This window comes from Anas platyrhynchos, chromosome 16 (genome assembly GCF_047663525.1).
Source record: "Anas platyrhynchos isolate ZD024472 breed Pekin duck chromosome 16, IASCAAS_PekinDuck_T2T, whole genome shotgun sequence".
Lineage (NCBI taxonomy): Eukaryota > Metazoa > Chordata > Aves > Anseriformes > Anatidae > Anas > Anas platyrhynchos.
This window is the reverse complement of record NC_092602.1, coordinates 7,075,757-7,102,146: the sequence shown is the minus strand read 5'-3', so window position 1 is coordinate 7,102,146 and position 26,390 is coordinate 7,075,757. Positions and strand designations below refer to the sequence as shown.

Below are 26,390 nucleotides of genomic sequence, written 5' to 3'. Positions count from 1 at the left end.
CAGAAGTGGGGTGATCCCTAACGGCTGGGGCCGCAGAACCGCTGCCTCCCCGAGCCCGTGGAGCTGCGTAAGAGCCGGCGGCCGCAGCCCCGTGCCTGCAGCTCCGTCACGAGCAGGCCCCCGGCAGCACGAGCAGCTGCATGTGACCGGCGTTGGGAAATGCAGCGCGGGTGCCCTGGAGGAAGCTGCACCCCCAGCCCTGCACCCAGCGCCCTCGCAGCAAGCACCACGAGTTGAGGTTGTGTGGTTTTTAATTGCAATTAATTTGTTGTGTTTTTTTTTTTTTCTTCTTACAGTGTCTAAACCTAGTTTTGCCAGAGGCTAACAGTGTGCACGGAAACCTCTGCACCAAGTCCTTTGCTACAGCTCTGTCTGTGCTCTCAGGAGCAGAAGTATTCCTAAAGGCAGGTTGAAAAACATTGCTAAAAAAAAAAAAAAAGAAAAAAATGAGGAGAAACCAGCCTCCTGTGGGCTGCTTTCCAGCTTCGCTTGCACTCTGCCCTGCTGCCTCGCCTCACCTCAACCCCTCTTTTGCTCTTCCCCCCATGTTACGAATGCTCGCTGCCCTCTGCAACGACAGCCAGCCCCAAAATTGCACTCAAGCCTTTACTTTGCAGTTTCCCCACGCAGCCCCAGGAGGGGGACGGGGACGGGAAGCGGGTGCCCAGGAGCAACCTCCCCTGCGGCTGCCCTGCTCCCTTGTGCCCGGGGGTGGCTGAGCCTTTCACCTCGTCCATATTCAGAGTTAACCGAGGTTAACCAGAGCGGGGCGAGGACTTGGCTGCTGCCCAGCGCCTCCTTTTCCCTTCTCAAAACGCACGAGCAGGCGGAGGCTGGAGCCGTGGCGCCGAGGGCAGGGAGGGCGGGCGGTCAGGCGGTGGCCAGGCGGATCACCCTGAACTCAGTCAGCAGGGCCACACAGAGGAAGGCCAGGTAGTAGAGGATGAGGCAGACGCCGTACGCCTTGCCCAGCTGGAAGCACTGCGCCGGCACCGCCACGAAGGAGAAGACCAGGCTCAGCCCCAGGGCTCCGGCCAGGATCCAGACCAGGAGGCTGTCGGGCTCCAGCTGCCGGAGAGATTCTGGGTGGCAGCGGGGTCCTGGCGGGGCCGGTCCCCTCCCCGTGCTGTGCCCATCAGCCTTACCTTCACCACCAGCTGGCTGCTCGTCATCTGCAGCAGGCAGCCCAGTCCCACGCCCACCAGGATGTCTGGGGCTGGTTCAGGACGGAGGAGCAACGCAATTTCCCCTCCAGCCCCGGGGATGGGGACAGCACCGTCCCCCTTCCTCCCAGCCCCTCTGAGGCTACCCAAGCCTCAAACACAAGAGGCTTCAGCTTGGTCCCAGGCTCCCCAGGGACGCACGGCCTCTTCCCATCCTTCCCTCGAGCAGACCCCAAGGGACCAGCCCTGACCCTCATCCCAGGATGGATCCTGCCCACCTCCAGGTCCCCCAGGAACAGGGACTGGCCCCAGCACAGCCCCGATCTGTCCCCCCAGCACCCAAACCCCCAGCACCGCGTGCCCGAAGGATACTGAAGATGATGCCCCCGAAGCAGGCGGAGAAGGCCATGCGGGGGTAGCCCTGCCGTGCCATGGTGAGGTCGGAGAAGGTGTCTGGTGGGAGAAGGGGGAGATGCTGGAGGACACCTGCACCCTGCTGGGGTTCAGTGGGCCATGTTCGCTGCCGGCAGCTCCAGCCACACAACTGGGGCACTGTGGAGCCCTTACCCCCAATGCTGTTGCCCCAGGCCAGCAGCGTCAGGCCCAGCACCGTGTTGCTCAGCTGGAAGATGATGCCCAGGGTCCGCAGGATGTTCACCAGCTCCGTGGCCGCGGCGTTGATCCACATGGCGCTGGCCAAGAAGCCGAGGAAGGCAAACACCTGGCAGGAGGAGGGGAAGCTGGCTACTGGGTGCATCCCTTTTGGCCAGCTGTGTCCCTCCTGGGGACACCAGGGACCGGGAAGGTGCTCAGGTCCCACAGCTCCCAGCAGAGCTGCTCCGGCCCCTGGTGTGCGTTCGGGGCTGGGGACACCTTACGCAGTGGTACTTGGGCGGCTCCTCGTTAGTCGTGGTGAGGAAGATGATGATGGCCAGGACAGAGCCAACCAGCATGACCAGTCCCCAGACTGGGAAGATGCCCTGGATCTGGTACAACCCATCTGCACGCAGTGGGGAGAGAACATGTCAATGCGGCCCCACAGGCTGGGCAGGATCCCACCAGGCGGGTGGTGTGGGGTTGAGCCTCGTCCCTAAAGCCACCTCTACCCCACCCTGCTGGGGGAGACCCCATGGGGGACAGGGAGCATGGAGCTACCCGGCCTGGGGCTTTGTGGCCAGCTCGGTCGTGTCCCCTCCTCGGGGGACACGGGGGGGAGCCTGGGATCACCGTGGGCTCTTACAGGCACCCGACTTGAGGGTGAGGACGCAGAGCAGGGGGCTGGTGACGATGTGCAGGCAGTTGAGGGGTCTCTTCCAGTTCAGGTCGTCCTTGTCAGGGTCCACCACGGGCACGGTGAGCAGCAGCACCAGCTCCACAGGGACCTGTGGGGCATCCCACGGGTGTGACCCGTCCCCAAACACGCTGTCCCAGCCCAGGGGTGACACACGTCATGTCCCCCCCGTCCTCCTCACCTTGAAGACCTTGAAGAGCCGCCAGTACCAGGGCTTCCTCCTCCACTTGCGCTGGTCCAAGGGGCTGAGGGCGCTGGCGAGGATGTGCAGGGAGGTTTCGTGGTAGGGGAGCAGGGGCCGGTACTCCTCACCTGCGGGGGTTGGGGGACTGAGTGTGCCGGGGGGGGCTCCCCACACCACAGAACCCCCCCAAGACCTAGCAGAGATGGCCCCAAACCGCCCCCAAAACCCAACCTACCGTAGTCCCCACTGTTGGTGCCCGAGGACTCCCGCTCCTCAGCATCCGTCGGCATCTCTGGGGGGGGTGAGGAAGAGCAAGGGGGTGGTGAGGGGGGGACACGGGGGTCCCGATGGCACCACAAGGCGGCCCTTACCTGGCTCCCAGGGTCCGGGGGGGGCCAGCCCATCCCCGCGCTGCCTGCGGTGAATCCATGTGCAGAGCACCACGGCGAAGACGTAGAAGACGTAGAGCCCCAGGTAACCTGGCGGGGGGCAAGGAGAAGGGGTTATGGACCCCCCTGGGGGACGCTCAAGCCACCCAAGCAGCCGTCACTCACCCAGCGCCTCTCCCAGTGTGATGCGGCCCAGGTAGAGGACGAGGAAGGTGAGGAAGACGGCCACCATGTAGAAAATGGCGTCCCTGAGGAAGGGCCTGGAGGCGGCCGTGAAGGGCTTGACCAGCGCGATGCCGCCGGCCACCACCGTGGTCACAAAAATGCCGGCGCCTGTCGACACAACGGGGTGAGGGGAGCGCTGGGGGGTGTCCCACGGGCCCCCCCCACCATCCCTCACCATCACGGGGACCCTTACCAAAGACGGCCCCAACAGCCAGCCCCGCTGTCCGTGGGTCGGAGAAGGCCACCACGGCGCTGAAGACGTCGGGCGCCCCGTTGCCGAAGGCCAGGAAGGTGACGCCATGGAGGGGAGCCGTCAAGGAGCAGCCCCCGGATCACGGCCCGGACCCCCCCCATGTGTGTGTATGTGTCCCCCCCCAGGTCCCCGTCCCAAGGATACTGCCACATTGTGGGACAGCTTCAGGTTGGTGGAGATGGCCGAGAGGTTGGGGCAGAAGCTGCGAGGGCACAAAGGAGGCGGTGGTGGTGGTCTCAGGGGGGCGTTTGATGGGACCACCCGAGGCCACCACAGCTCGGGGGGCGTCCCCTCGTCCCCTCGGGGTACTCACAACTTCTCGGCTGTCACGCCGAGGATGACGAAGAGGTAGAGGAGCCACAGGGCCTGTGGGGGGGGGGACAGGGCTCAGCCTCAAGGCATGGGGGGCACAGCCCACGGCCCCCCAGGTCCCTGTCCTTACGTAGAGGGTGACGGCCAGCGGCAGCAGCCCCGGGGGGAAGACGCAGAAGACGCCGCCGAGGTAGTCGAGGAAGCCGCCCTCCAGCTGGCAGTCGGGGTTGCCCCGCACGAAGCGGCACCACTCGGAGCTGTTGTGCTTCCTCACCTCCCTGCACTGCGGGGCAGGGCCGGGGGGGCTCACACGGGGGTCCCCGGCCGTGTGTGTCCCCCCCCCAGAGGCAGCACCCACCCCGTGGGTGACACCGCGCTGCTGTACCGCATCCCCTCCCTGCCTCAGTTTCCCCATATAACACAGCGGATGAGGGGTGTAAGGACAGGACCCCCCCCGCACCCAAATCTCCCTCCTCGCCCCCCTTCATGCCCCCACTCACGTCCAGGCCCTGTCCGTGTCCCATGGGGTCCTCCCTGGTGCTCCCCGTGTCCAGCGCCGCCGGTGTCACCGCTCGTGGTGCCCCGCTGTCACCCGCCAGCGCCCCGGCCAGGCTCAGCGCCCCGGCCAGGCTCAGCACCCACAGTGTCCCCATGGCACCCTATGGGGCTGGGGGGAGAGGGTGGGGGCACCTAGGGCTTGGGGAGGGGGGGCAGGGGCTGAGCGGGGTGTGGGGGGGCCATGGGGGGAGGTGGGGATGGGAGAAGTGGGTATAGGGGTTAGAATTGGGGTATAGGGGTGAAAGTAGGGGTAAAAAATAGGAATATAGGGGAAAAAAAGTAGGGGTATAGGGATAAGAGTTGGGGTATAGGGATACAAGTAGGGGTGTAGGGTCAAAAGGGATAAAAATAGAAATATAGGGATAAAATAGGGATATATCGATAAAAGGAGGGTTATAGGAATAAAAGTAGGGTTATAGGGATAAAAGGGACACAAAATAGGAGTATAGGGATAAAAACGGTGCAGGGATAAGAGATAAGGATAAAAAATAGGGGTATAGGTTTAAAAGTAAGGGTATAGGGGTAAGGCTAGGGGTACAGGGATAAAAGTAGGGGTACAGGACTAAAAGCTAGGGATAAAAAACAGGAATATTGGGATAAATTAGGGCTATAGGGATAAAAGTAAGGGTATGGGGGTAAGAATAGGGGTACAGGGATAGAAGTAGGGGTACCGGGATAAAAGATAGGGATAAAAGTAGGGGTAGAGGGGCAAAAACAGGGAAATAGGGATAAAAACAGGAATATAGGGATAAGAAATAGGGATTTAGGGGTTAAAATAGGGACATAGGGGTAAAAAATAGGGATATAAGGGTAAAAATGGGGATATTGGGGTTAAAATAGGGGTAAAACCAGGCACAGGGCGCAGAACAGGGCTAGGAGCGAGGGGAGGCCGCCAGCCCCGTGCCCGGCTCCCTGCGGGGGGACCCGGGGGTAAGGGGGGGGCACGGGGAGACCCCCCCACACCGCCCCCCCCCCCTGCACCGCGACCGGGGACCCCAAGCCGGGGTGGGGGGGGTCCCAATGGGGCCGCGATGGGGTCGGGGCTGGGGACGGGTTGGGGACACGGGGATATAGGGATATGGGGATATGGGGATATGGGGACAAGGGGACCCCCCCGGGACCCCCCCCCCCGGACCCACCGTGCCGGCGCGGCCCCGGCGCTGTGCGCGGGCGGCTGCTGCCCCCCCCCCGCCCTAAAGGGGCCGCCCCCATCCGCCCTTAAAGGCGCAGCGGAGCTTTGGGCACGGGGGGGGACACGAGGGGGGGACGTGGGGACACAGCGGGGATAGGGGCTGGGGGCTCCGTGCCCCATATTGAGGGGGGTCAGGCTTGGGTGTCAGCCCCCCCCTCCCCGGTAGGAGCCTCCCGGGGACTTTGCCCGCTGGGTGCAGCAGTAAACAGGCGGGGATTGCATAAGGCCGGGGTGCTGCGCCCCTGTCACCCCCCCGGGGGTTAGGGGTGGCTATGGGGTGCCCATGGGGTGCCTATGGGGTAGGGGTGTCATGGGGTAAGGGTGCCCATGGGGTGTCTATAGGATAGGGGTGCCTAAGGGGCTGGGGTTCCCATAGGGCAGGGGTGCCGCATGGGGTGCCCGTGGGGTAGGGGTGTCTGTGGGGTGCCCATGGGGTGCCTACGGGGCTGGGGTGCCTATGGGGTAAGGGTGTCACACAGGGCGGGGGTGCCCATGGGGTGTCTGTGGGGTAGGGGTGCCCATGGGGTAGGGATGCCAATGGATAGGGGTCCCCCTAGGGTGTCCACGGGGCAGAGGTGCCTGCAGGGTGCCCACGGCATTGTCTATAGGGCAGGGGTGTTTTTGGGGTAGGGGCGCCTATGGGAAAGGGGTACCACGGGGTGCAGGAGCCCACAGGGCACCTATAGGGCTGGGGTGCCATGCCATAGGGGATCCTTTGGGGTGCCTGCGGGGTGCCCATGGGGTTCCTATGTGTACCCACGGGGTTCCTATAGGGCAGGCTGCCCATATAACACAACCACCCACAGCCCTCCCTTAGGGCGCATCCCCCCCGACCCCCCCCGGAGCCCCCCCAGAGGGGGCGCACCTTTTCCCTAAACCCCTCCCACTTCCCCTAAACCCCTCCCACTCCGACCCCCCCCACCCCCAAACCCACCCCCAAACCCACGCCCCCCCCCCCCAGCCATGGCGGCTCCGCGGGCGGTGGTGGCCGCGCTGCTCCTGGCCCTGCCCGGGCTTGGGGTCGGGTTTGGGGTCGGGGTCGCCGCCGCCGTCCCGCCCCCCCCGGCCCGCGGCGCCTCCGTGCTGCTGGAGCCCGGCTCCGGGCGGCTGCGGGTCCTGCCCGGCCGCCACCCCAACGCCATCGCCTGGGCAGCGCTCACCGACCACAGCCGGGCTGTGGGGTGGGGATGGGGTGGGGGGGGGCTGGGGGGCAGCAGGAGAACTGGGGGGGGGGCGTTGGGAGGCATTGGGGGCTGGGGAGGGAATGGGAGGGAGCTAGGGGGGAGCTGGGGGGGAATTGGGGGGAGTAAGGGAGTCCCAGAATAGGGGGAGTCAAGGGGGAGAGGTAGGGGGTACGTGGGGTGGGACATGGGGAGAAATGGGGGGGCTCAGAGGACTGGGGGGGCTGGGGAGAAGTGGGGGGACCCAGGGGAGAACTGGGGAGGGAAACTTGGGGACCTTGGGGAGAGCTGGGGGGAAACTGGGGGTGAAGCAAGGGGATCCTGAGCAGAACCAGGGAGAGGACTGGGAGGGCTGGGGGGGATACTGGGGAGGAGAACCAGGGGGGACTGGGTCAGAATAGGGGGGAGAACTGGGGGGACGTGGGGAGAGCTTGGGGGGAACTGGTGGAGAACAGGGGGGACCTGGGGAGAACTGGGAGGGACCTGGAGGAGAACTGGGGGGGTCCTGGGGAGAACTGGGGGGGTCCCGGGGAGAACCGGGGGGGTCCCGGGGAGAACCGTTCCCAGCCATCCCCCCCCTGCTGTCACAGCTGGGCCTTCCTGGAGCTGGCCACCAACGCCTCGTTCAATGACAGCCTGCAGGCCTATGCCGCGGGGCTGGCCGAGGCCGCCGTCACCGAGCAGGTACCGGGGGGGTGGCGGTGGTGGCGGGGGGGGGGGGGGCGGTGGACAGGACCCCCCTGTCCCCGTCCCACTGCCAGCGCCGTGCCCCGCAGCTCATCTACATGCACTGGATGAACACGGTGGTGGGCTACTGCGGGCCCTTCGGCTACCAGACCCCCTACTGCGAGAAGCTCCGCGGCTACCTGCAGGCCAACCTGGCCTGGATGGAGGAGCAGATGGCGTCCGGCCAGCACCCCGAGTACTGGCACCAGGTGAGGCCGTGCCCCTCGGTGTCCCCACCACCAGTTTGGGTGCAGAATGTTGGGTTTTGGTTCATTTTTCCTCGTTCCCACAGGTGCGCCTGGCGCTGCTGCAGCTGAAGGGCCTGGAGGACAGCTACAACGGGCGCGTGGCCTTCCCCACCGGCAGCCTCTCCCTGTCGCCTTTTGGCTTCCTGTGAGCTCTGTCCCCCAAAAAATCGGGGCTGGGGGCTGCCGGGGGACGTCTTGGGGCTGGGTTCCCCACGTGGGGTGCCCCACGCCGCCTCCTCGCCTCCCCGCAGCCTCCTGCAGCTGGGGGGGGACCTGGAGGACCTGGAGCAGGCCCTGAACAGATCGGCCCCGCGGCGCCCGCTGGGCTCCGGCTCCTGCTCGGCGCTTCTCAAGCTGCTGCCGGGCCAGCGGGACCTGCTGGTGGCCCACGACACCTGGGCCCCCTACCAGACCATGCTGCGCATCGTCAAGAAGTACACGCTGCCCTTCCGCGTGGCGCCTGGTGGTATGTGGGCAGGATGGGGAGGGGGCACACCTTTTCCCCCCTTTCTCCCCAAATCCTGACTCCCCCGACCCCGTTCTCGCCCCCCTCTCCAGGCTCTGCTCAGATCCCGGGGAGCATCCAAGTGTTTTCCTCCTACCCCGGCACCATCTTCTCCGGAGACGACTTCTACATCCTGAGCAGTGGGCTGGTGGGTGGCACCTGGCTCCTGCGGGACCCCCCGGTGGCACCCCCCAACCCAGCTCACCCCCCAGTTTCCCCTTCCCCTCCCCGCAGGTAGCTCTGGAGACCACCATCGGCAACAGCAACGCGGCGCTCTGGAAGTACCTGCGGCCGCAGGGCAGCGTCCTGGAGTGGCTGAGGAACATCGTGGCCAACCGGCTGGCCCGCAGCGGCGCCGAGTGGGCCACCATCTTCACCCAGTTCAACAGCGGCACGTGAGCACGGAGGGGGGACACCCCATGGGGACACCCCCGGGGCGCGCTCTGGGTGACCCCGAGGGACGCGGTCACCTCCCCGTGCAGGTACAACAACCAGTGGATGGTGGTGGATTACAAAGCCTTCTCCCCGGGGAAGGCTGGCCCCCAGCCAGGCGTGCTGACGGTGCTGGAGCAGATCCCGTGAGTGCCCCTCGCCCTCCCCAAAAGCCAGCTTGGCCCCTCGGAGCCCTAAAATCCTGGCTGTACAGCCTGCGGGCTGTCCCAGCGTGGCCCAGGTGGGATTTGTTTGATGGCCTGGGTGCGAAACGCGGGCTCGGTGGCACGCTGCCTCCCACTGCGGTGGCCCTTCTGGCACGGGTGTGACAGCTGGTGGCTCTCTGCATGCAGGTGACGGCCCCCGGATGGGGTGGGGACCCCCAGGTGGGTCTGTCCCTCCCGTCCCCCTTTTATTTTGCCTTCTGCTCTGACCGGTGTCCTTCCTCCTGCCGCAGGGGCTTGGTGATGGTGGCTGATAAGACAGAGGTGCTGTACCAGCAGGGATACTGGGCCAGCTACAATGTGCCGTAAGCTCCCTCCAGCCTCGTCTCTGCTCGTCTCCACCCCGATCGGTGTCCCACTGATGCCATTTAATAATAAAAAAGGGGGGGCTGTTGGTGCCGCCCTCACCCGCTGCCTCCCCACCCCCCAGGTACTTCGAGGAGATCTTCAACGCCAGCGGGAACCTGGAGCTGGTGAAGCAGTACGGCGACTGGTTCACCTACGACAAGAACCCGCGCGCCCAAATCTTCCGCAGGAACCACTCGCAGGTCCACGACGTGGACTCCATGGTCCGCCTGATGAGGTGGGGGCTGCCCCCCGCCCCCAAAAACCCCCTCCTGGGTGTCGCCTCCGCCTCCCCGCGGACCCCCAGCCTTTGCGGCCGTGCTCTCAGTGATCTAATTATTTAATTTCCCCCCCTTTCCAGGTCCAACAACTACCTGCAGGACCCACTGTCACGGTGCCGGGGCTGTGACCCCCCCCAGAACGCCGAGAACGCCATCTCCGCCCGCTCCGACCTCAACCCCTCCAACGGCACCTACCCCTTCGCCGCCCTGCGCCAGCGCTGCCACGGCGGCACCGACATGAAGGTGGGGACTCCCCTATCCCTCCCAAATCCCCCCCGGGACCCCACACAACCCTCTTATTTCTCCTTTTTTCCCTCCTGGCACCAGGTCACCTCCTTCGGCATGGCCTCCACCTTCGGGCTGGTGGCCGCCAGCGGCCCGGCGTGGGACGACGTGCCCCCCTTCCGCTGGAGCACGTCCCCCTGCAGCCACCTGCTGCACATGGGGCACCCCGACCTCTGGAAGTTCCCCCCCGTCAAGGTCCGCTGGGACTGAGCCCAGAGCGACCCCGGCACGTGGTGGCCGCTCGTCCATCCGCGTCCGTCTGTCCAGAGCCTTTTTTTGGGGGGGCAAACTCCGCGGCGCATCAGCTGCTGGCTCTTCCTTCTCACTAGGGCTGGCTTTGGGGGGCGCATGGGGGGGGGACCGGCTCTGCCCTGTCCCCTGTCCCCTATATTTTTCTCCCCCTGCTTCTCTCGCTGCTCATTGCCGTCCCGTGGGGTGCCCCACGCTGCGTATGGGGCTGTGCCCCCGCTGTGCCGCCGTGCCCAGGATCAGAGGGCTCTGTCCCCAACCCCAAAAATGAGCGCTGTGCCCCGTGGGGTGCTTCCCTGGGGGGGCTGCTCTCGCTCTGGGGGGCCCTTCCCATAAAGGGGGGTGCTGGGAGGCTGGGGCAGGCACCAGGACAGCCCCGTGGCAAAAGAGGAGGTGAGTGACCGGGTTTGGGTTCGATAAATAAAGTGGTCTGCGTGCGGTGGAGCCGTGCTTTGTGCTGCGCCGAGACTCTCTGGTGCCTCGTATCGGGGTTGGGCTCACACTGACGGCCTCTCCTGCAAAAAGGGAGGTGGTTAATGGGGTGCTCCTGTCTCCGGGGTGCTGGCTGGCTGGGTTTCCTTGCCTCTGCTCCATACTGTGCTCTGGTGCTGACCCCTTGGGGTTATTTCGGGTGTCTGGAGTTGGTTCTCAAGAGCTTAAAGGGGAGAGCAGCGATGGAGCGGGGAGCACCACTCACCCCCAGGACGGGGTGCCCGTCCTTGTCCCCTTTGTTCCCCCTCCTCTGCCACCTGTGTCTGCCCCCCCAGCCCCAAAACCCACATCCTGAAATCCTCTTACTGCAGCCCCCTTGATCCTCTCCGCCGCAGCGCGGCTCGTTAGGAATAACAAGGTCATTACCGGGGGATTAATGAGCTGGCGTTCGGCAGCGCTTTGAAGGAGCGAGGTTCCCACCGAGGCCGCCCTGGCCCCCGTTCCGAGGCCTCCCCGGACCAGGCTGGGCCCCCCCCCATCACCCCCAGAGAGGGTGAGCACAAAGTGTCACTGTCACCACCCCTTTTCCAGTCCCCGGTGTCGCGAGGGGGGCACAGCTCGGTGTCAGGTGCCCGCTGTGTGGGCTGTTCACTCTGAAGCCTACTGACGGCATGAGCCCTCGTTGCCACCGACAGCTCCATGGGGACGTGGCTGTCCCTGCTCTGTGTCCCCGGTGGTACCTCCAAGCCTTCCAGCTGGTGGGGTGGAGAAATGGAGGGGTGGGAGCCCCACTGACCTTCCTCCAACCCTCACCCTCCTCTTCCTCCTCCTCCAGGACAAAGGACCAGGAGGATCTTGCCAAAATTTTGGGTGTTTGTGCCAATTGCCAAGGGAGAGGGGCTGCGGTGCCAACAAACCGTGGCACAGCTACTTGTTTTTTTTGTTTTTTTTTGTTTTTTTTTATGGGGGGGGAGGGAGTTGGCCACAATCAGCCGAAGGAGGCAGAGTCCTGAAATCTGCTGGGGAAGCACATTTCTGGCCAGGCCTGAGCTCGGCGTGCTGGCACGGGGCCTGCGGCCACCGGCACGGCCCCTCCGACGTCACCTCGCCGCCTTCCCTCCCCAGACGTCGCTCTGGGAGCGGGGCAGGAGGCGTGGGGACACACGGCAAGACTCCGTGGGCACCAGGTACCCCTGGGGACCAAGCCCACCTGCGGTTCTCCCAATCCCCAGCTGCTTTCTGTGGGTTTTGGGGGGGGTTTGGGGACACCAGCGGTGACCCCAAAACCTGTCAGAGCGCAGCCATGGAGGCCGAGAGGCCCTTCCACCTCGTGTCCCCGCTCCTGGAGAGCCTGCCCCTGTCCCGTGTGGCGGGGACCAAGGTCTACATGAAGCTGGAGAACGTGCAGCCCACCGGCTCCTTCAAGATCCGGGGCATCGGGCACTTCTGCCAGGAGGTGAGCGTGGCGGGGGGGGCCGTGGGGGGGTGTAATGGGGGCACCCGGTGCAGTCCTCAGTTTTGGGGACACATGGCTCTGTCCTTTCCTCTTCTTCCTCCTGTTTTCCAGGCTGCCAAGAAGGGCTGCCAGCACTTCGTGTGCTCCTCAGGTAATTTTTTTTGGGGGGGAGGGAGCATGGGGGACACCCCCTGCTTCCCAGCCCCTCATCCTCGTGCCCCACTCTCCCCCAATTTTGGGGTTGCTCCCAGTGGGGTGCCGCATGGGGGAGAAACCATGCGCCCCCCTGCATGGATCACCCTGGGGGGCTGGAGGAGCTCTGACCCTGGAGGAGGGGAGTGGGGCACACGGGGGGGGGGGGTGGAACCCCTCAAATGAAAGCCCCCCCCTGTTTTTTTTGGCAGGGGGCAACGCGGGCATGGCCGCGGCGTACGCAGCCAGGAAGCTGGGGCTGCCGGCCACCGTGGTGGTGCCCAGCAGCACCGGCCCCGGCACCGTGCACAGGCTGCAGGAGCTGGGGGCGACGGTGGAGGTCTGCGGCAAGGTAGGGTGCCCACCCCCCAAATTGGGGCTTGGGGGGGGACCTCGGTGCCTGTGGATGAGCACGGACCCCAAAAACGCTCCCTCCTGCATTGGGTTTTGGGTATCTCCACGGTGATAAGGGGCACATCGCCGGGGCCCCAGGGCTGGATGCGGCCCCGCTGAGCCCGCCTTGTGCCCCCCAGGTGTGGGATGAAGCCAACCGCAGAGCCCTGCAGCTGGCCGACACCCCCGGCTGGGTCAGCGTCCACCCCTTCGACCACCCCTTGGTGTGGTGAGTGCCTTTGGGGCTCAGCTCCACACCCCCCATCCCCGTCCCCAAGGTTCGGGTGGGTTTGGGGTGCCCACGGCCACCAAAATCCCCCAGGCAGGGACACGCCAGCCTGGTCCAGGAGCTGAAGGACTCTCTGGAGGCCAAGCCTGATGCCATCGTGCTGGCGGTGGGCGGCGGGGGGCTGCTGGCCGGCGTGGTGGCCGGGCTGCAGCAGGTGGGGTGGCCCGACGTCCCCATCATCGCCGCCGAGACCTGGGGGGCGCACAGCTTCCACGCGGCGCTGGAGGCCGGCCACCTCGTCACCCTGCCCGACATCACCAGGTGAGCTCTGGGGACACCTTTCCATCAGCAGGAGGTCCCCAACGTCACCACGGACCCCCCCCTTGGAAGGTGCTGGGGGGCTCTGCGTCCTCGGCACGTGGCACTGGGCCGTGGGTGTCGTGAGCTGGCCGGTCCCAGCTCTGCCACCCCTACGGTGGGTCCCCGAGGGGATGGCACATCCCAGGGCCACCCTGACCCCATTTCCCCAGCGTGGCCAAGTGCCTGGGGGCGAAGACGGTGTCGGCGCGGGCGCTGCAGTGCGCGCAGGAGAGCCGGGTCCTCTCCCAGGTGGTGGAGGATGCCGAGGCCGTGCGCGCCGTGGAGCAGTTCCTGGGTGAGTAACAGGGGACGGGGACACCAAAGGGGGTGTCCAACAACGGGGCCAGGCTCTCAGGATGTCCTTGTCCCTACAGATGACGAGAGGATGCTGGTGCAGCCGGCGTGCGGGGCGGCGCTGGCCGTGCTCTACTCGGGGCGGCTGCAGCGGCTGCAGCGCGAGGGGCGCCTGGGGTCCCCCCTGGGCAGCGTGGTGCTGGTGGTCTGCGGCGGCAGCAGCATCACGGCGGCACAGCTGCGGGGCCTGAAGAGCCAGCTGGGGCTGGAGTGACCCCCCCCGGTTGTCCCCCCCCTTCCCCACATCACCCCAAAGGTGCTGAGTGGGGTGGGGAAACTGAGGCACATCCCCGAGGACGCCACGGCTGGAGCCTCAATCAGTGAGCGCTCCCGCTCTGGCTAATTACTTTGGCACTGTCTCGATGCGTTATTATTCTAATGATTATTAATTATTACAACCCTCGCCCGTCCCTCCTGTGCTGTCAGAAGGGAACAGCGTGCGCAGACCTGCTGCTTACGGGGATTTATTGGGGGGGTCCCCAGCCATGTGTCCATTCCCCGTGTTCCCCCCCCATCCCCTGATTTGGGGTCTCTCTCCCACCAGGGCCCCCAACCCCAACTGCCCCCCAGCTCCCACCAGTTGATCCATTTAGCCCCAGTGCCCGTTTTGCCCTTTCCAGCCCCGAAACCCTCCTCAACCTCCCCCCGGAGCAGCCACCGAAGCCCCTTCCCCTCGCCCGCCTGCCTGCCCTGAAGCCTTCTCCTCCCTTCTTTCCCTTTTTCCCTTTTCCCCAATAAATCCCCCCGGCCCGGCCAGCCCCCGCAATGCCTCCTGGAGGACCGAACCCCATAAATCAAAGTCCTGCTGCTCCATCGTGGGCAGTAGCTTATGTAAAAAGGTGTTTCCAGGGAGCACCGAAGGCTGGAGAATCCTATTACGAGGCGCACTATTAATTATCGGGAGTCAGCCCGCCCTCCCCCTGCCATTTTTTATCCCGGGTCCCGGCCCCGATTACTTTCCACCTTTCCCACCTCAACCTCCTCGCACGGAGCCCCCGCCAGCATCCCAAATCCCAGGGGTGCCCCAGCACCCCGCAAACCACCCTCGGCCACGCGGCTGGGGCGTGATAATTAGCGTAAGGCTAATGACAGCAGCACGCTGATAATAACGAGCAGGCGGCACGCGCCCTTGTGCTTTAATCCCCATAACGAGGCCGGGCAGAGGTCACCGGGACGCGGTGCCACCCGCAGGGGCCGCACCTCTCCTGTCCCCACCGCCTGCGCTCGTGCCTCAGTTTCCCCGTGCGCCGCGCGCTTTTCTCGGCGTCCCCTCCCGTGGTGGCACGAGAAGGAAAAATTCCTCCACTTGGCTGAACGGGGGGAGAAAAAAAATAAAAATACAAAAATAAAAAGAGGCAGCGGAGCGGCTGGCTGGCCATAAATCAGCAGCGGGACTTAAAATTCAGGTCAGCGAGAGGGGCTCTGGGAAGCCGGCGCGGGAAGGTAATTTATTCGGTTTGTATCTTTTTACTGCAAGGCGAGGGGGGGGAGGCCGGACCTCGGCCACGATTTTGCATTTTAAATATTAGTTTGGGGCCGCTTCGTGTGCTGGGGGGCACGGGGGTGTCTGCTTCTCCTTGCAGCCCCCCGATGAAGGGGGTTGGGGGCGGGAGCAGGTAGCTCAGGGGTTTTTTATCCACACCGAACAACGCCAGGCACTCACACCAGCGGCCTCCACGAGAGGCAGCGGGGACAGGAAACCCGCGGTGCCTTCAGAAAACAACTTTTCTCATCTTTCTTTCCCATTCTCCTTCCTTTTTCCTATTTTTTTCCCCCCACCTTCATCCTCCTCTCCCCCCCCCCTCCCCCAGCACCACCCCATCCCCAGCCTCCGAAACCAGAAAAAAACTCGGAGCCTCCGCTGACTGCAAGTACAATAAATAATCAGTAAACACAAAAACATACTTTATTTGTTTCTCCTTTATACAAAATAAAGAAACTAGAAGCAAAAACTATAATACATCCTCGGACCCGCGGGGCCGCCGGGACGCGCTGGGCTCGGCGGAGGCTCGGCCTTCGTTTGCGCCGCGCGCCGGTTTTGTGCCGCGTTTCTTTGTTTGTCTCCTTTTTTTTATTATTTTTTATTATTTTTTTCTGCCTCTTTCCGGTCCCGGGCGCTTCTTCGCCTCCCCCCCCACCCCTTCTTCCCCTAAAATTTAGGAGGCCGAGCTCAGCGGGATGCTCGGGGAGCCCCCTGCCCGGCCTCCCGTCCCCCCCTCCCCGCGGCCTCACCAAAAAAAAAACCACCCAGCGGGTCCCAACCCACCTCCTCCTGGGGAACAAAACGGGGGAACAACGAAAGCGAGGGGCTGAGGGGGGGGCTGCTATTCCCCGTGTCCCCCCCCCGGCCCCGTTATATCGGGACGAAGGATGGGGATCATTAAAAAGAGGCTAATTAGCACTGGGGGGGGGGGGAGCCCCACAGCAGCCCCCCGGCACCGGTGGGACCCGTGTCCAGGCGAGTTCAGCTTTGGTCCGAGAGGTGGTGGTCCCGACGCCGGCGGGGGGCACAAAGGGGGGGTCTCGGGGCACGTTGTGTTGCCCCCACCCCAATAAAAGAGGGGGCACAGTGTGGGGAGGGGGAGGTAGCGGGGTGCCCCCAGCATCGGGATGGGGCTGCGGTGCCGGGGAGGATGCGTTTTGGCATCGGAGGGCGGCCGTGGCATCGGGGTTGTGGTTTTATTTCGGGGAAAGGGGGGGTGTCCGTCAGCCGGTGTGCCCCGGGGGGGGCTGGAGGGAGGTGTGGGGTGGGGATTTTTTGGGGGGGGGGGTGGGGAAGAGGCGCGTCCCCCCCCCGGCTCTACCACACCGCCGCCTCGCTCAGCTCCGGGTTGGGGTGCGCGAGCGCCCCGCTGTAGCCGCTATTGCTGGACATGGAGAAGGGGGGGCTCGGCCCCCCGCTGAAGACCTCCCCCGGGATGGGGTGCAGCGAGCCCGTCATCCCCGGCTCGGGGCTGGGGGTGTCGGGGTGCGAGATCATATCCGTGTACCTTTGGTTTTCTGAGGAGTGGTGTCCGCTTAGGGGGGGCTCCAAGGGTCCCAGGGGCGTGGAGCCGGGTCCTGAGTTCTGAAGGTAGCTGGGGTCGGCCGGGGACTGGGCCTGGGAGGGGGGCCCGTGGGGGAAAAAGTCATAATTGCCTCCCGGCCCGTAGTAGTCACCTTGGTAATCTGCAATGGGGGGGGGAAAGGTTGGAGCCGGCCCCCGGTGCCGTCACCCCGAGCCCCCCGCACCACCATGGGCATGACCCCATCACAGCCCCCACACCCCAAAACGGCGCTTTTGGGGCGCTCAGCACCTCGTGGAGGTAAAAAGACCCCCCCCGATAACCCCCCCATCCTAACACCGTGGCATTTTTGGGGTGGGAAGGGGAGGAAATAGGGGAAGGGGAGGGCGAGGAGCTGGGGTAACTGGGGTGAGGTGGGCGTGATCCCATTATTTAATGGGGAAAAGTATTTGCAGGTGTAGAAATATTTATATTTTATATATATTTATATATATACACACATATATAAATAAATAAAAGGAGTGGGGGAAATGTGTGTATATGTAATGGGGAGATAGATAGGGGGAATAGATAAATGGGGAATAGATAATATATGGGGGGGAATATATATATAAAAAAATATATAAAATATGTATTTAACACATATGGATATATAAAACACACAAATATATATATAAAATGTATGTATATATAAATACATATAAATATATGATGCATATATACATAATGGGGAACATGTTCCCATTTATCAGCCTGGAAGGGCTCGAGACCCCAACCTCAAGGGGTGCCCCCAAAGCCCCTGGGCTCGGGGGAGCTCTGGAGATGCAGCACCGGGGCCCTGGCAGCAGTGGGGGTGTAGGGGAGGTGGTGGGGGCGTTTTGTCCAAAATTAGGAGATGTTGCCCCAAAAGCCGTGGGGGCTCCCCGCTGCCCGTCCCGTCCCGGCGGGGTGTCGGGGGGCGTTGGGGGCGGCGGTGACCTTCCATATGCTGCGGGCCCGGGAGGTAATGGGAACAAATGCGGCCTGAAAGGGGCACAAAAGCCCGCAGCTGGGGCTTTGTTCGCCGGAGAGGGGCCGCGCCGCCACCGCTGCCACCGCCACCGCCACCGTCACCGTCACCCTGAGCCTGGCAGCGGCACAGGGATCAGGGAGGAGAGGGACAAAGGGGATGGCGAGGGGGAAAGGAAAAGGGAAGAGGGATGGGGAAGGGGTTCCCGGGTCCCTCACCTCCGTAGTACGTGTAGGGCGTCGAGCCGAGCATCTCGGACTCGTCGAGGCGGCCGCCCAGGGGCCGCATCCTGCGGGGGCTGCGGAAGAAGGCGTGCCGGCGGGCACCCAGCGCGCTCAGCTGCTTCATCCGGCGCTCCTTGGACCGGCGGTTCTGGAACCAGACCTGCGGCGGGGGGGCCAACGTCAGGACCCCCTAAGGACCCCCCCCCCTGCACGCCCCCCCAAATCCTCCGGGATAACCCCCTCTCCAAAATAAATCAGCCAGGGGTGGATGGGGAAAGGGGTGAAAATGTTGTCACCGCCTGGGGAGGGATTTCCCCGGGATGGATGGGGATAAAAGGGACGAGGTGGGTGCCTTCTTTTGGGGTATTCCCTCACCTGAACCAAATCTACTCCTGGTTGGGGGGGGGGCTGAATTATTGCCCCCCTCCTGCACCCGAGGGCCTGCACACGTGGGGCACGCACGTCCCCCCACCAACCCCGCTGCCCTGTGCGCAGAGCGAGGACGGCACCAGCGCGGCGGGAGCGCCCTCCCCTATTAGCCCTATTAAACTCGTTAATCCCTATATTTCCACTGGGATTTTTATGGTTTTTTTTTTGGGGTGGGGAAGAGCAGCAGGGACGTGCCGGGCAGGGACCATCGGCCTCTCTTTGCCCCCCTGGGGGCAGCGCCTTCTGCCCTCACCGGTGGCCAACACTCGGCACCGCGGGTCCCACAGGCGCTCCGTCCCCATCCCAAATTGCTCCAGCCCCCGGGGGGAGGACATCACCACCCCCACCCTGACGTCACCGTCGAGGTGATGACGTCACCGTCCATCCCGTGACGTCACACGGGGGGGGGCTCACCTGGATGACTCTCATGTTGAGGCCGGTCTCCTGCGCCAGCTGCTCGCGGATGTGCCGGGTGGGCTTTGGGGTGGCGGCGAAGGCGGCTTTGAGGGTCTCCAGCTGCTTGGCCTTAATGGTGGTGCGGGGCCCCCGGCGCTTGGTGCCCGAGTTCTGCTCCTCGTTCTCGTTGTTGGTGGTCTCCTTGTCCGATGAGGTGGAGTTGTCCGTCTCCTTGGGGTCGTCCTGCATGGGGTCCTGGAGATCCGGGGACAAACTCCTGTCTGTACATGAGGACACTGTAAAGGAGACCCAGAGAGGAAAGGGGGGGGGGGGGGCGGATGGCTTAGGAGAGAGAGCGACCCCCTTCTCCTCTGCCCTCCCCTTCCCACCGAGCCCGGATGCTTGCAGGAAATGGGGAGGGGGATTTTTGGGGGTGCTGGGGGTGCGGATCGCCTTTGCCCCCCTCCCTAAACAACGCACGGAGCTCGTGGCAAGCATCGCCCGGCCCGGCCCCGCACGCCGGCATCTGAGCTGGTGACCCTATAAAGCTCCCCCCCCACAAATTGCTTGGGGGTTCAGCAGCCGGGGGGGGGGGGGCTTTTTGGGGAGGGGGCGGCCCCCTCCCGAGCACACCACAGCCCCCGGCGCTCCCCCTCTCCCCCCCCACCGTGCCGCTCGCACCGGGGATGCGCCGCTGGGAGAAATGCGAGGGTCGGGGGGGGATTTTGGGGGGGGTCCAGTCACTGCCTTGAGCCTGGCTCACACCCCTCCCCCCCCAGCCGCCCCCTCACTGCCCCCCCCGGGGTCCCTGATGCCAGCACCCCCCCAGGCCAAGCTCTACTCGCCTCGCTCGCAGCAGCGGCCCCACTGACTGGCGTGGCAGGATCCGGCCCCGGGTGCTGGACGGAGAGAGAGCCCACGGAAGGGGGTGAGCACGGGCGGCTGGCATTGCTGGGACAGCACGAGCGGGCCTGATCCTGCCGTCCTGCCGCAGAGACAGCTTCCAAGGAAGTCAAATGGGAGCTTTGCCTCTGGGTGAAAGGAGGCGAAGGATCAGGCCCGCGGCGCGGGGGGCACCGGGCACACTCGCGGTGGGGTGTTGGGGGGGGGCTTGGTGTAAAGCGGGGAGGTGGGCGTGCATGGGGGGGCACCACGAGCATCCGTGGGGAGCGATGGGGGCTTAGAAGGCGTCTGGCCCCCATCCCAACCCTGCTCCACGGGGGGAACGCGGGGCCAGAAAGAAAAACCCCGGCACCAGGGTGGGCACTGGTGTGGGATGCGTCCCCCTCGGTGTCCCCGAGGCCACGCGGCGCGTACCTGAGTTGAGGCTGCCTTCCTTCAGGGTGGGGGAGTTCAAATAATCCTCTTTGCAAACAAATTTGTTCTCGTCTATGATATAGAGTTCCTCGCCCGTGGAGAGCTGCTTGTTGCAGACCATGCAGGTGAAACAGTTCAGGTGGAACACTTTGTTCCGCGCTTTCCGGACCAGGTCGCTGGGGGAGATGCCTTGGGAGCAGCCGGCGCATTTGGTACCAAACCTCCTGGGGGGGGGGGGGGGAGATTAAAAAAGAAAAAGAGAGGTGAGAGGCACGATTTTGGGGAACGCACACGGCACGGCATGGAAATGCTTCGTACCCCACAACCCCATTTCCCCGGGGAGCTCGGGTTTGGGGTCCTCTCCTAGAGGACATGGGGGTCGCCCCCTCTCCAAAAGGGTAGGGGGTGAAGGGGGGGTCGCTCCTCCCAGCCCAGCAGGGGGGGATTTCGTGTCCCCCCCCCATCCCCGCACATCGCGGCCGGAGGGCACCGGGCCGGGCGCTCCGGGTAGCGGGGAGCACCGGGAGCAAACCGGGGGGCGGCGGCGGGGCCCGAAAGGACCCCGGGGTCGGGAGCTCGGGACCATCCTGCACCCCCCTTCCACCCCCCCGTTGTATTTTATTTTAATTTTTCCAGCTCGGAGCCGCCGCTTCGCACAGCTCCGGCTTCCTTCCCCTGCGCGCAGCGCTTTTCCCCGGCCGATGTTGTATTTTATTTTTATTTTTCCCCTTTTTATTCCTTTTATTTATCTTAATTTTTATTTATTTATTTTTTTTTTTCCCGGGAAACGAAAAAAATGCAGAAAACGATTTCCTCGAGGAAAAAAATAAAAAGAAAAAGAAAGAAAACAAAAAGGAGAAAACCAAAAGCCGCACACGGTGGCTGTGGCTGTGGCTGCCAGGCCCGGGGGAGCCGGGGGCTGCCAGGCCGGGGGGGGGGGGAATGGGGCTGGGGGTGTCCGGGGGGGTCCCCTCTTTTCTCCTTCTGGCCTCGGCACAACTTCTGCTGCCCGCGCTGCTGCCCGTGACGTTGATGTAGTGAAAGCATTACGGGTCGTAAGTCATTTTCCCCTTCCCATCCCGGCCCCTAATTTCCTCCCCGGCACCTTATCGGAGTCATTAGGGGCATTTAAGGAGCGGCGGAGCGGGGGGGGGGGCCCCGGGGCCGGGAGGAAATAGGGGGGCCAAGGAGCGGCCCGGCGGGGAAGCGCCGCCCGCAGCGTTTTGGTGGCAAAAGGCGAGATTTTGGCACCGGCTTCGGCGGGGCCCCGGGGTGGGTTTTTTTGTGTCTTTTTTTTTTTTTTTTTTTGGGGGGTGGGGGGGTCGGCGGAGAGGGCCGCGGGCCCGGCTGCTTTTGGAGGCAAGGTCACACAAGGAGCTGGGGGGGGGGAGGATAAAGCACAGCCCCCCCCCAACCTCGGGCTGCAGCGCAGCCCCTGGCCCCATCTTCGCCGCGCCCTGCCCGGGCACCGCGGGCTGGAGCCCCGGGAGGGACGGACGGGGGTGGGGGGAGCCCCCCAGATCCCGGGGGGAGCCCCCCCAGAACCCGGGAAGAGAGCCCCAAATCCCTGGGGAGACCCCCAGAACCCAGGAGGAGCCCCCCAGCTGTCGAGGGGAGCCCCCCAGCTCCCGGGAGGGAAGGATGGGGATGGGGGGAGACCCCCAGATCTCGAGGGGAGACCCCCCCACATCCCGGTGGGAGACCCCCAGCTCTCAGGGGGAGGCCCCCCATCTCTTGAGGAGCCCCCCCATCCTTCGGGGAGTCCTCCTCATCCCTTGGGGAGCCCCCCCAGCCCCTCTCCTCTTCCCCGCCGGGCTGGGAGCGGCGGCGGCACCGCATCCCCTCGGTGTGGAGTATGTTTTTTTTTTTTTTTTTTTTTTTTTTTTTTTGGGGGGGGGTGCCACTCACCTGAAAAAGTCATTTTTGCAGTAGAGTTTGCCTTCCCTGGAGAAGCATTTCTCGGTCAGGTTGCACTTGCACTCGCAGCACTGGACGCATTTGATGTGCCATGCCCTGTCCAAGACGTTGAGCAGAAAGCGGTCCAGGATCGGCCTCTCGCAGCCCGCACAATGCACCATCATCACCTCCGCCGGGGGAAAGGAGCCTCGCCACCGAGAAGTCAGAGCCCCGAGCGAGGTCTCGCAAAAATTCACCCGTCGGGAAAAAAAATTAATAATAAAAAAAATAAAAAATAAGAACACACCAGGAAAAAAAAAAATCTCAAAAATTAAAGGAGGGGAGCGGAGCTGTCAAGTTCTTCCCCCTCTTCTCTCCGGCGGGGATGGAAAAAATAAAAACACAAAACCCAAAAGCCCAAAGAAGAAAAAAAAAAAAAAAAAAAAAAAAAGACCCCCCCCAAAAATCCAAAACGGCCCCGAAAAAGCCCGAAGGGACGCCCCCGGCCCCTCCGTCGTGCTGGGGGGCTGTGCGGCAGCGGGCAGGGCAGGAGGGGTGCATGAACGCCCCCCCTGCAGCCGGCAGCCCCGGTGCCTCGCTGTGCTCCGCCGCCGCCGCGCCGCCACTCTCATGCTGTCCCCATGGCCAGCTTTGTCCCCCGCCTTAGTTAATTCGCGCATCCTTATTCAGATTTGGTGACGTGGGGGCCCGCGTCGGCCGCCCGGTGGCCAATGGCATCCCGGTGGCCATGGCAACCTCTTAATTTATAGCATATCTAAATTGGCTCCAGCCCTGCGCTTGGCACAGAGGGAAAAAAACAACGCGCCTCTATTGTTGAGGGTGGCTTGTACCTGCGCCGCCAAGTGAGTACGCACCTGGCTTGGGGGGGCCGCCCGGGGGGCTCCGCAAGGGCTTTTCATTGTTTTTTGAAATTTCCCTCTTTCTGTAATTTAATTTATCCCAGAGGGATGCTGGGGGAGGGCTCCCCATCCCGGCTCGGGATGGAGAAGGCAGCACCTGTTTTCTCGACGGGATCGCTGTTGGTGTTATTAGTAGTGTTATTTCGTATTATTTATTTTGGCCGGGCCGGGAGGTAAAAGGAACGAGGGAGGGGAGGAGAAATGGGGGAGAAGGGGGGAAGAGGATTTTTGGGGAGGGGGGAAAGAAAAAGGGAGGGGGCGCAAAGTTGCGCTGCGGGCCCCCCGCGGGGCTTTGTGGAGCTGCCGTGGGGGCCCCGCGATGCGGGGATAAACGGGGAGGAAGGGGAGGAAGAGGAGAAAGCGGTGAAAGGGGAGGAAGGAGAGGAAGGGGAGAAAAAAGAGGAAGAAGAGGAGGAGGAGGCCGGGACGGGGCCGCCGCACTTCTCCGCTGTTTTTTCTCCCCAGCTGCAGGTGCGGCGGGGCTGTGCCGAACCGGCTGCCCCCGGGGATCCGGCCCCTGGGGACCCCCCGAATCCCCCCGGCCGCCCCCCGAAACCCCGCAGCCGGCGAGGGGAGCGGCAGAGGAAAGCCAAAAAACAAAACAAAACAAAACAAAACCAAAAAGCAAATCCGCAGCGTTAAGGACATCGCCGGGAGAGGGAAAAGGAGGCGGATTTGTGTGGTTCGGGGCAAGAGGATGGAGGAGAGAAAATACGGAGAGGAGGCCACCGAAAAGAAAGAAATAAAACAAAAGGTAAAGAAAAAGAGAACAGAGAAAGAAACGGAAAATAATAATATTAAAAAAAAAGAGTGAAAAGTGAAAAAATCTGCAGACGAAAGCAGAGAAAAAGAAACAAGAAAAAAAGAGAAGAGAAAGGAAAACGGGAGAGTGAGGAAAAAATAAAGAACAAAAATAAACGAAAACGGATGGAAGGAATGAAGGAAAAACGAAAAATAATAAAAAAGAAAATCAGAAAGAAAAAAGGTAAAAGAAGCTAGGAAGAGGTGAACGAAAAAAAAATGAAGAAATTAAATAAAATAAGGGTAGAAACGAGGCAGGAAAACCATCGGGAGCGCGGAAACGGAAGAAGAGAGAAACGGGAAGGAATGAAAGAAAGGATGGAAAATAAAGGGCACGAAAAGGAAAGCTGGAGAAAGCGCGAGCGAGGAAGGAAGGAAACGAAGGAAAACAAAGAGAGGAGGTGAGAAAGAAGGAGAGAGAAGGAAATAAATGAAGAAGGCACCGGCTAAGGAGGGAAGGAGCAGGACGAGAGGAGGCGACGGGAGCGCCCGCTGCGCCCTTCCCCAGCGCGCTGCGCCCGAAGTTTGCCCTCGGGGGGGGGTTCGCCGCTGAATTTCCACGCCGGGGAGAGACCTCGGGGAGGGTCGGGGCCGGGGGTCACGGCCCCGGTACCGGCCCCAACACCGGCCCCGGGGGGGGCCCTGCAATTCCCCCCCGCGCTGCGCCCCGGAGCCGCGCAGCAGAGCCGCGTTCCCACGGACTTGTTCCCGAGGTAGGTGCGGTTGCCCAAAGGCGTGTGCCCGCGGGAGGTGCGCGCACACGCGTGGACACGCACCCCCACGCGTGCACACCTCCAGGCCGGGGCAGCGTGCCCGCGCTCCTGCGCACACCCGCGCCCTCCCCACGGGCACAGCCGGGCCGCGGGGGGATCCCGGTGCGCCCCGTCGGGGGCCGCAGCCCTCGGTGGGCTTGGACCCGGTTCCACGGCGGGGGGGAACGGTTTTGGGGAGGGGGACACACCGGGAGGGCGTGGGGGCACGCGTGGCCACGGGCACGCGTGGAGGTGCCAGATGGGGGGTGCGGAGCTTGTGCGCCCCGCGCACTCCCGTTCCCACGGCTTGGCGGAGCCTCCCGTAACCCACCCCCCCTCCACGGGGCTGGCCGAATCTTCCCGAAGAACCCCCCCGGACACCCCCGGGATCCTCCCCGGAACCACACCGGGACTCCCTAGAACCCGCCCGGGGTCCACTCGGAACCTTCCTGGGCACCCCCCGGGGACCCCCGGAGACCTCTCCAGGACCCCCCGGGACCTCTCCGGACTCAAGAGAAGGGCGAGGGGGGCTTGGAGGGGGCGCGAGGCGCTGCCAGGCGCTGCCTCTCCCCCCCTCCCGCTCCCCGTTTCGTTTGAAAGTAAAGGAACAAATAAAGGCAACGGGGAGGGGAGAAGAAAAACGCACCCCAGGAGCCCCCCAGCCCACCCCCGCTGGCCGCATTCCCCCGGGGTAATTGAGGCAGCGGCACACTGATGCACCTAACCAACCCGTTGTGTTTTAACAGGGGAGCGCACGGAGAAGCGGCGTCGCTTGTAGAAGATGTCGATGGAATTTACACCCTAAAAAAAAATAATAATAATAATAAAAAAATCCCCTTTCAAGAATAAAGTGTATCAACTTACAACACAACAGACGGCAGAGGGATAAGTGAAACAGACAAAAGACAAACAAGATAATAATCTGTTTCCAATCAGTTAAGCCCTGTAGAATTTGTAATACGCGGTTTGCATATTCCCCCGGTGTTTTGTAATTAATTATCTAGCTGCTAGGATGCTCCGCCGCCGACTTGGTGGAGGTTTTCCCCGATTTCCCCTATTTTCGGGTGCAGCGCGGAGCGGGGCCGGAGGATGCCGCAGCCGCCCCCTCCTCTCCCCGGTAAAAGGGGGCCGGGGCCGTTTTAACATTAAACAAACCCAGCAAGCATCTCGTCGCCGGGCCATAGGCGTTTCTGAGTGACTGCGTTACAAATTGTAAATTTAAATAGCTCACAGGATTCATTACCTCCCGCGTCTGATTTCACCCAGCCGTGAAAAATTGTCCTGGTGTACCACTGAGAAAGGGTTTGCTGCAAAGAGCCACAGCCTAATCACCAGCTTTCTCTCTCCAACAAAAGTGTAATTATTTTGTTTTGGGTGTAAATATAACCCACGGTACAAAAAAAAAAAAAAAAGGAAAAAAAAGAAAAAAAAAAAAAGATAAACCTCCAGCAGCGTCTGAATGCATTGCGGGGCCGTTTAGAAAGATCCGTCCTAAATTAATACCAAGGTTAAAAGGGGACGTGGAAATTTCCGAGAGGTCCGGGGGGTGCTGGGGGTTGCGGAGCTGCGGAGCCCCGAGCATCGCCACAGCCCCCCCGGAGCTCCCCCGGCAAGAAGGGACCCCAAGCCGGGAGGGATCCCAACCCCGACCCCAATCTCCTGCCCCCAAGATGGGCCCCGGTGCCCCTCCCGGTTTCTCCGTGCCACCCCAAATCTCCTCCTCTCTCCCCCTTTTCGGTACCGGGGAGCCCGGCCCGGGGGGGTTTTGCTCGCCGCGGGTGTTTTTGTGCCCAGCGGGAGGGGAACACACAAATAAACAATCAAACCAACCCAAAACCAACATGAAAAAAAAAAAACGAAATCCAAACGAAGAACGAAGGGATTTTTTTTTTCACCTTTTTTTCTTGGTTTTAACGGATTTATCGGTGCCTCCCCTCCCAGCTCCATCCCCGGGTTTCGGAGGGGGGAACGGCACCAAACGAAAAGGGGCGGCAGGAGATGAGGGGGGCTCCGGGATCAGGCTCCTGGGGGCCGTTTATAGGGAAAATAAAAGGGATTTTTTTTTAAAGTAAAAAATGAAAAATAAATAAAAGGAAAGTTAAAAAAAAAAAAAGAAAAATTAAAGAAAAAAAATATAAGAAAATTAAAAGAAAAAAAAAAAAGAGAAAGGAAAAAAAAAGGA

General features: G+C 62.7%; 4 protein-coding genes across 5 annotated transcripts; 2 read left to right on the top strand and 2 right to left on the bottom strand.

Moving 5' to 3' along the window:
• Window positions 1-233: 233 nt before the first annotated feature.
• SLC8B1 (solute carrier family 8 member B1) lies at window positions 234-5,665 on the bottom strand. Of its 2 annotated transcripts, XM_038187244.2 has the most exons (16): window positions 5,515-5,665; window positions 4,318-4,982; window positions 3,948-4,100; window positions 3,819-3,871; window positions 3,650-3,707; window positions 3,446-3,551; window positions 3,193-3,360; window positions 3,010-3,117; window positions 2,874-2,930; window positions 2,636-2,766; window positions 2,404-2,545; window positions 2,042-2,163; window positions 1,731-1,884; window positions 1,536-1,616; window positions 1,146-1,210; window positions 234-1,068 (listed from the first exon to the last, which is right to left on the bottom strand). In XM_038187244.2, the coding sequence occupies exons 2-16, from the start codon at window positions 4,468-4,470 to the stop codon at window positions 871-873; spliced, it is 1,749 nt and encodes a 582-aa protein (XP_038043172.2). In that variant the 5' UTR covers window positions 4,471-4,982; window positions 5,515-5,665; the 3' UTR covers window positions 234-870. The 2 variants fall into 2 exon arrangements, with proteins under 2 accessions (XP_038043172.2, XP_071880398.1); XM_072024297.1 differs by lacking the exon at window positions 5,515-5,665 and having other exon boundaries at window positions 4,318-5,435.
• Window positions 5,666-6,514: 849 nt separating this feature from the next.
• Window positions 6,515-10,487, top strand: PLBD2 (phospholipase B domain containing 2). Its single transcript, XM_038187245.2, has 12 exons — window positions 6,515-6,748; window positions 7,339-7,432; window positions 7,525-7,683; window positions 7,767-7,867; window positions 7,974-8,188; window positions 8,281-8,375; window positions 8,462-8,622; window positions 8,710-8,805; window positions 9,117-9,188; window positions 9,314-9,466; window positions 9,590-9,752; window positions 9,837-10,487. The coding sequence occupies exons 1-12, from the start codon at window positions 6,531-6,533 to the stop codon at window positions 10,002-10,004; spliced, it is 1,695 nt and encodes a 564-aa protein (XP_038043173.1). The 5' UTR covers window positions 6,515-6,530; the 3' UTR covers window positions 10,005-10,487.
• Window positions 10,488-11,501: 1,014 nt separating this feature from the next.
• Window positions 11,502-13,862, top strand: SDSL (serine dehydratase like). The gene is made up of 8 exons (XM_027470102.3): window positions 11,502-11,662; window positions 11,770-11,931; window positions 12,043-12,082; window positions 12,336-12,475; window positions 12,657-12,745; window positions 12,839-13,066; window positions 13,276-13,400; window positions 13,480-13,862. Exons 2-8 carry the CDS (start codon window positions 11,779-11,781, stop codon window positions 13,671-13,673), a joined length of 969 nt encoding a protein of 322 aa, XP_027325903.2. The 5' UTR covers window positions 11,502-11,662; window positions 11,770-11,778; the 3' UTR covers window positions 13,674-13,862.
• A 1,485-nt stretch (window positions 13,863-15,347) lies between these two features.
• LHX5 (LIM homeobox 5) lies at window positions 15,348-22,374 on the bottom strand. The gene is made up of 5 exons (XM_027470064.3): window positions 21,748-22,374; window positions 19,840-20,063; window positions 18,541-18,818; window positions 17,692-17,857; window positions 15,348-16,627 (listed from the first exon to the last, which is right to left on the bottom strand). Exons 1-5 carry the CDS (start codon window positions 21,918-21,920, stop codon window positions 16,260-16,262), a joined length of 1,209 nt encoding a protein of 402 aa, XP_027325865.1. The 5' UTR covers window positions 21,921-22,374; the 3' UTR covers window positions 15,348-16,259.
• Window positions 22,375-26,390: the final 4,016 nt, after the last annotated feature.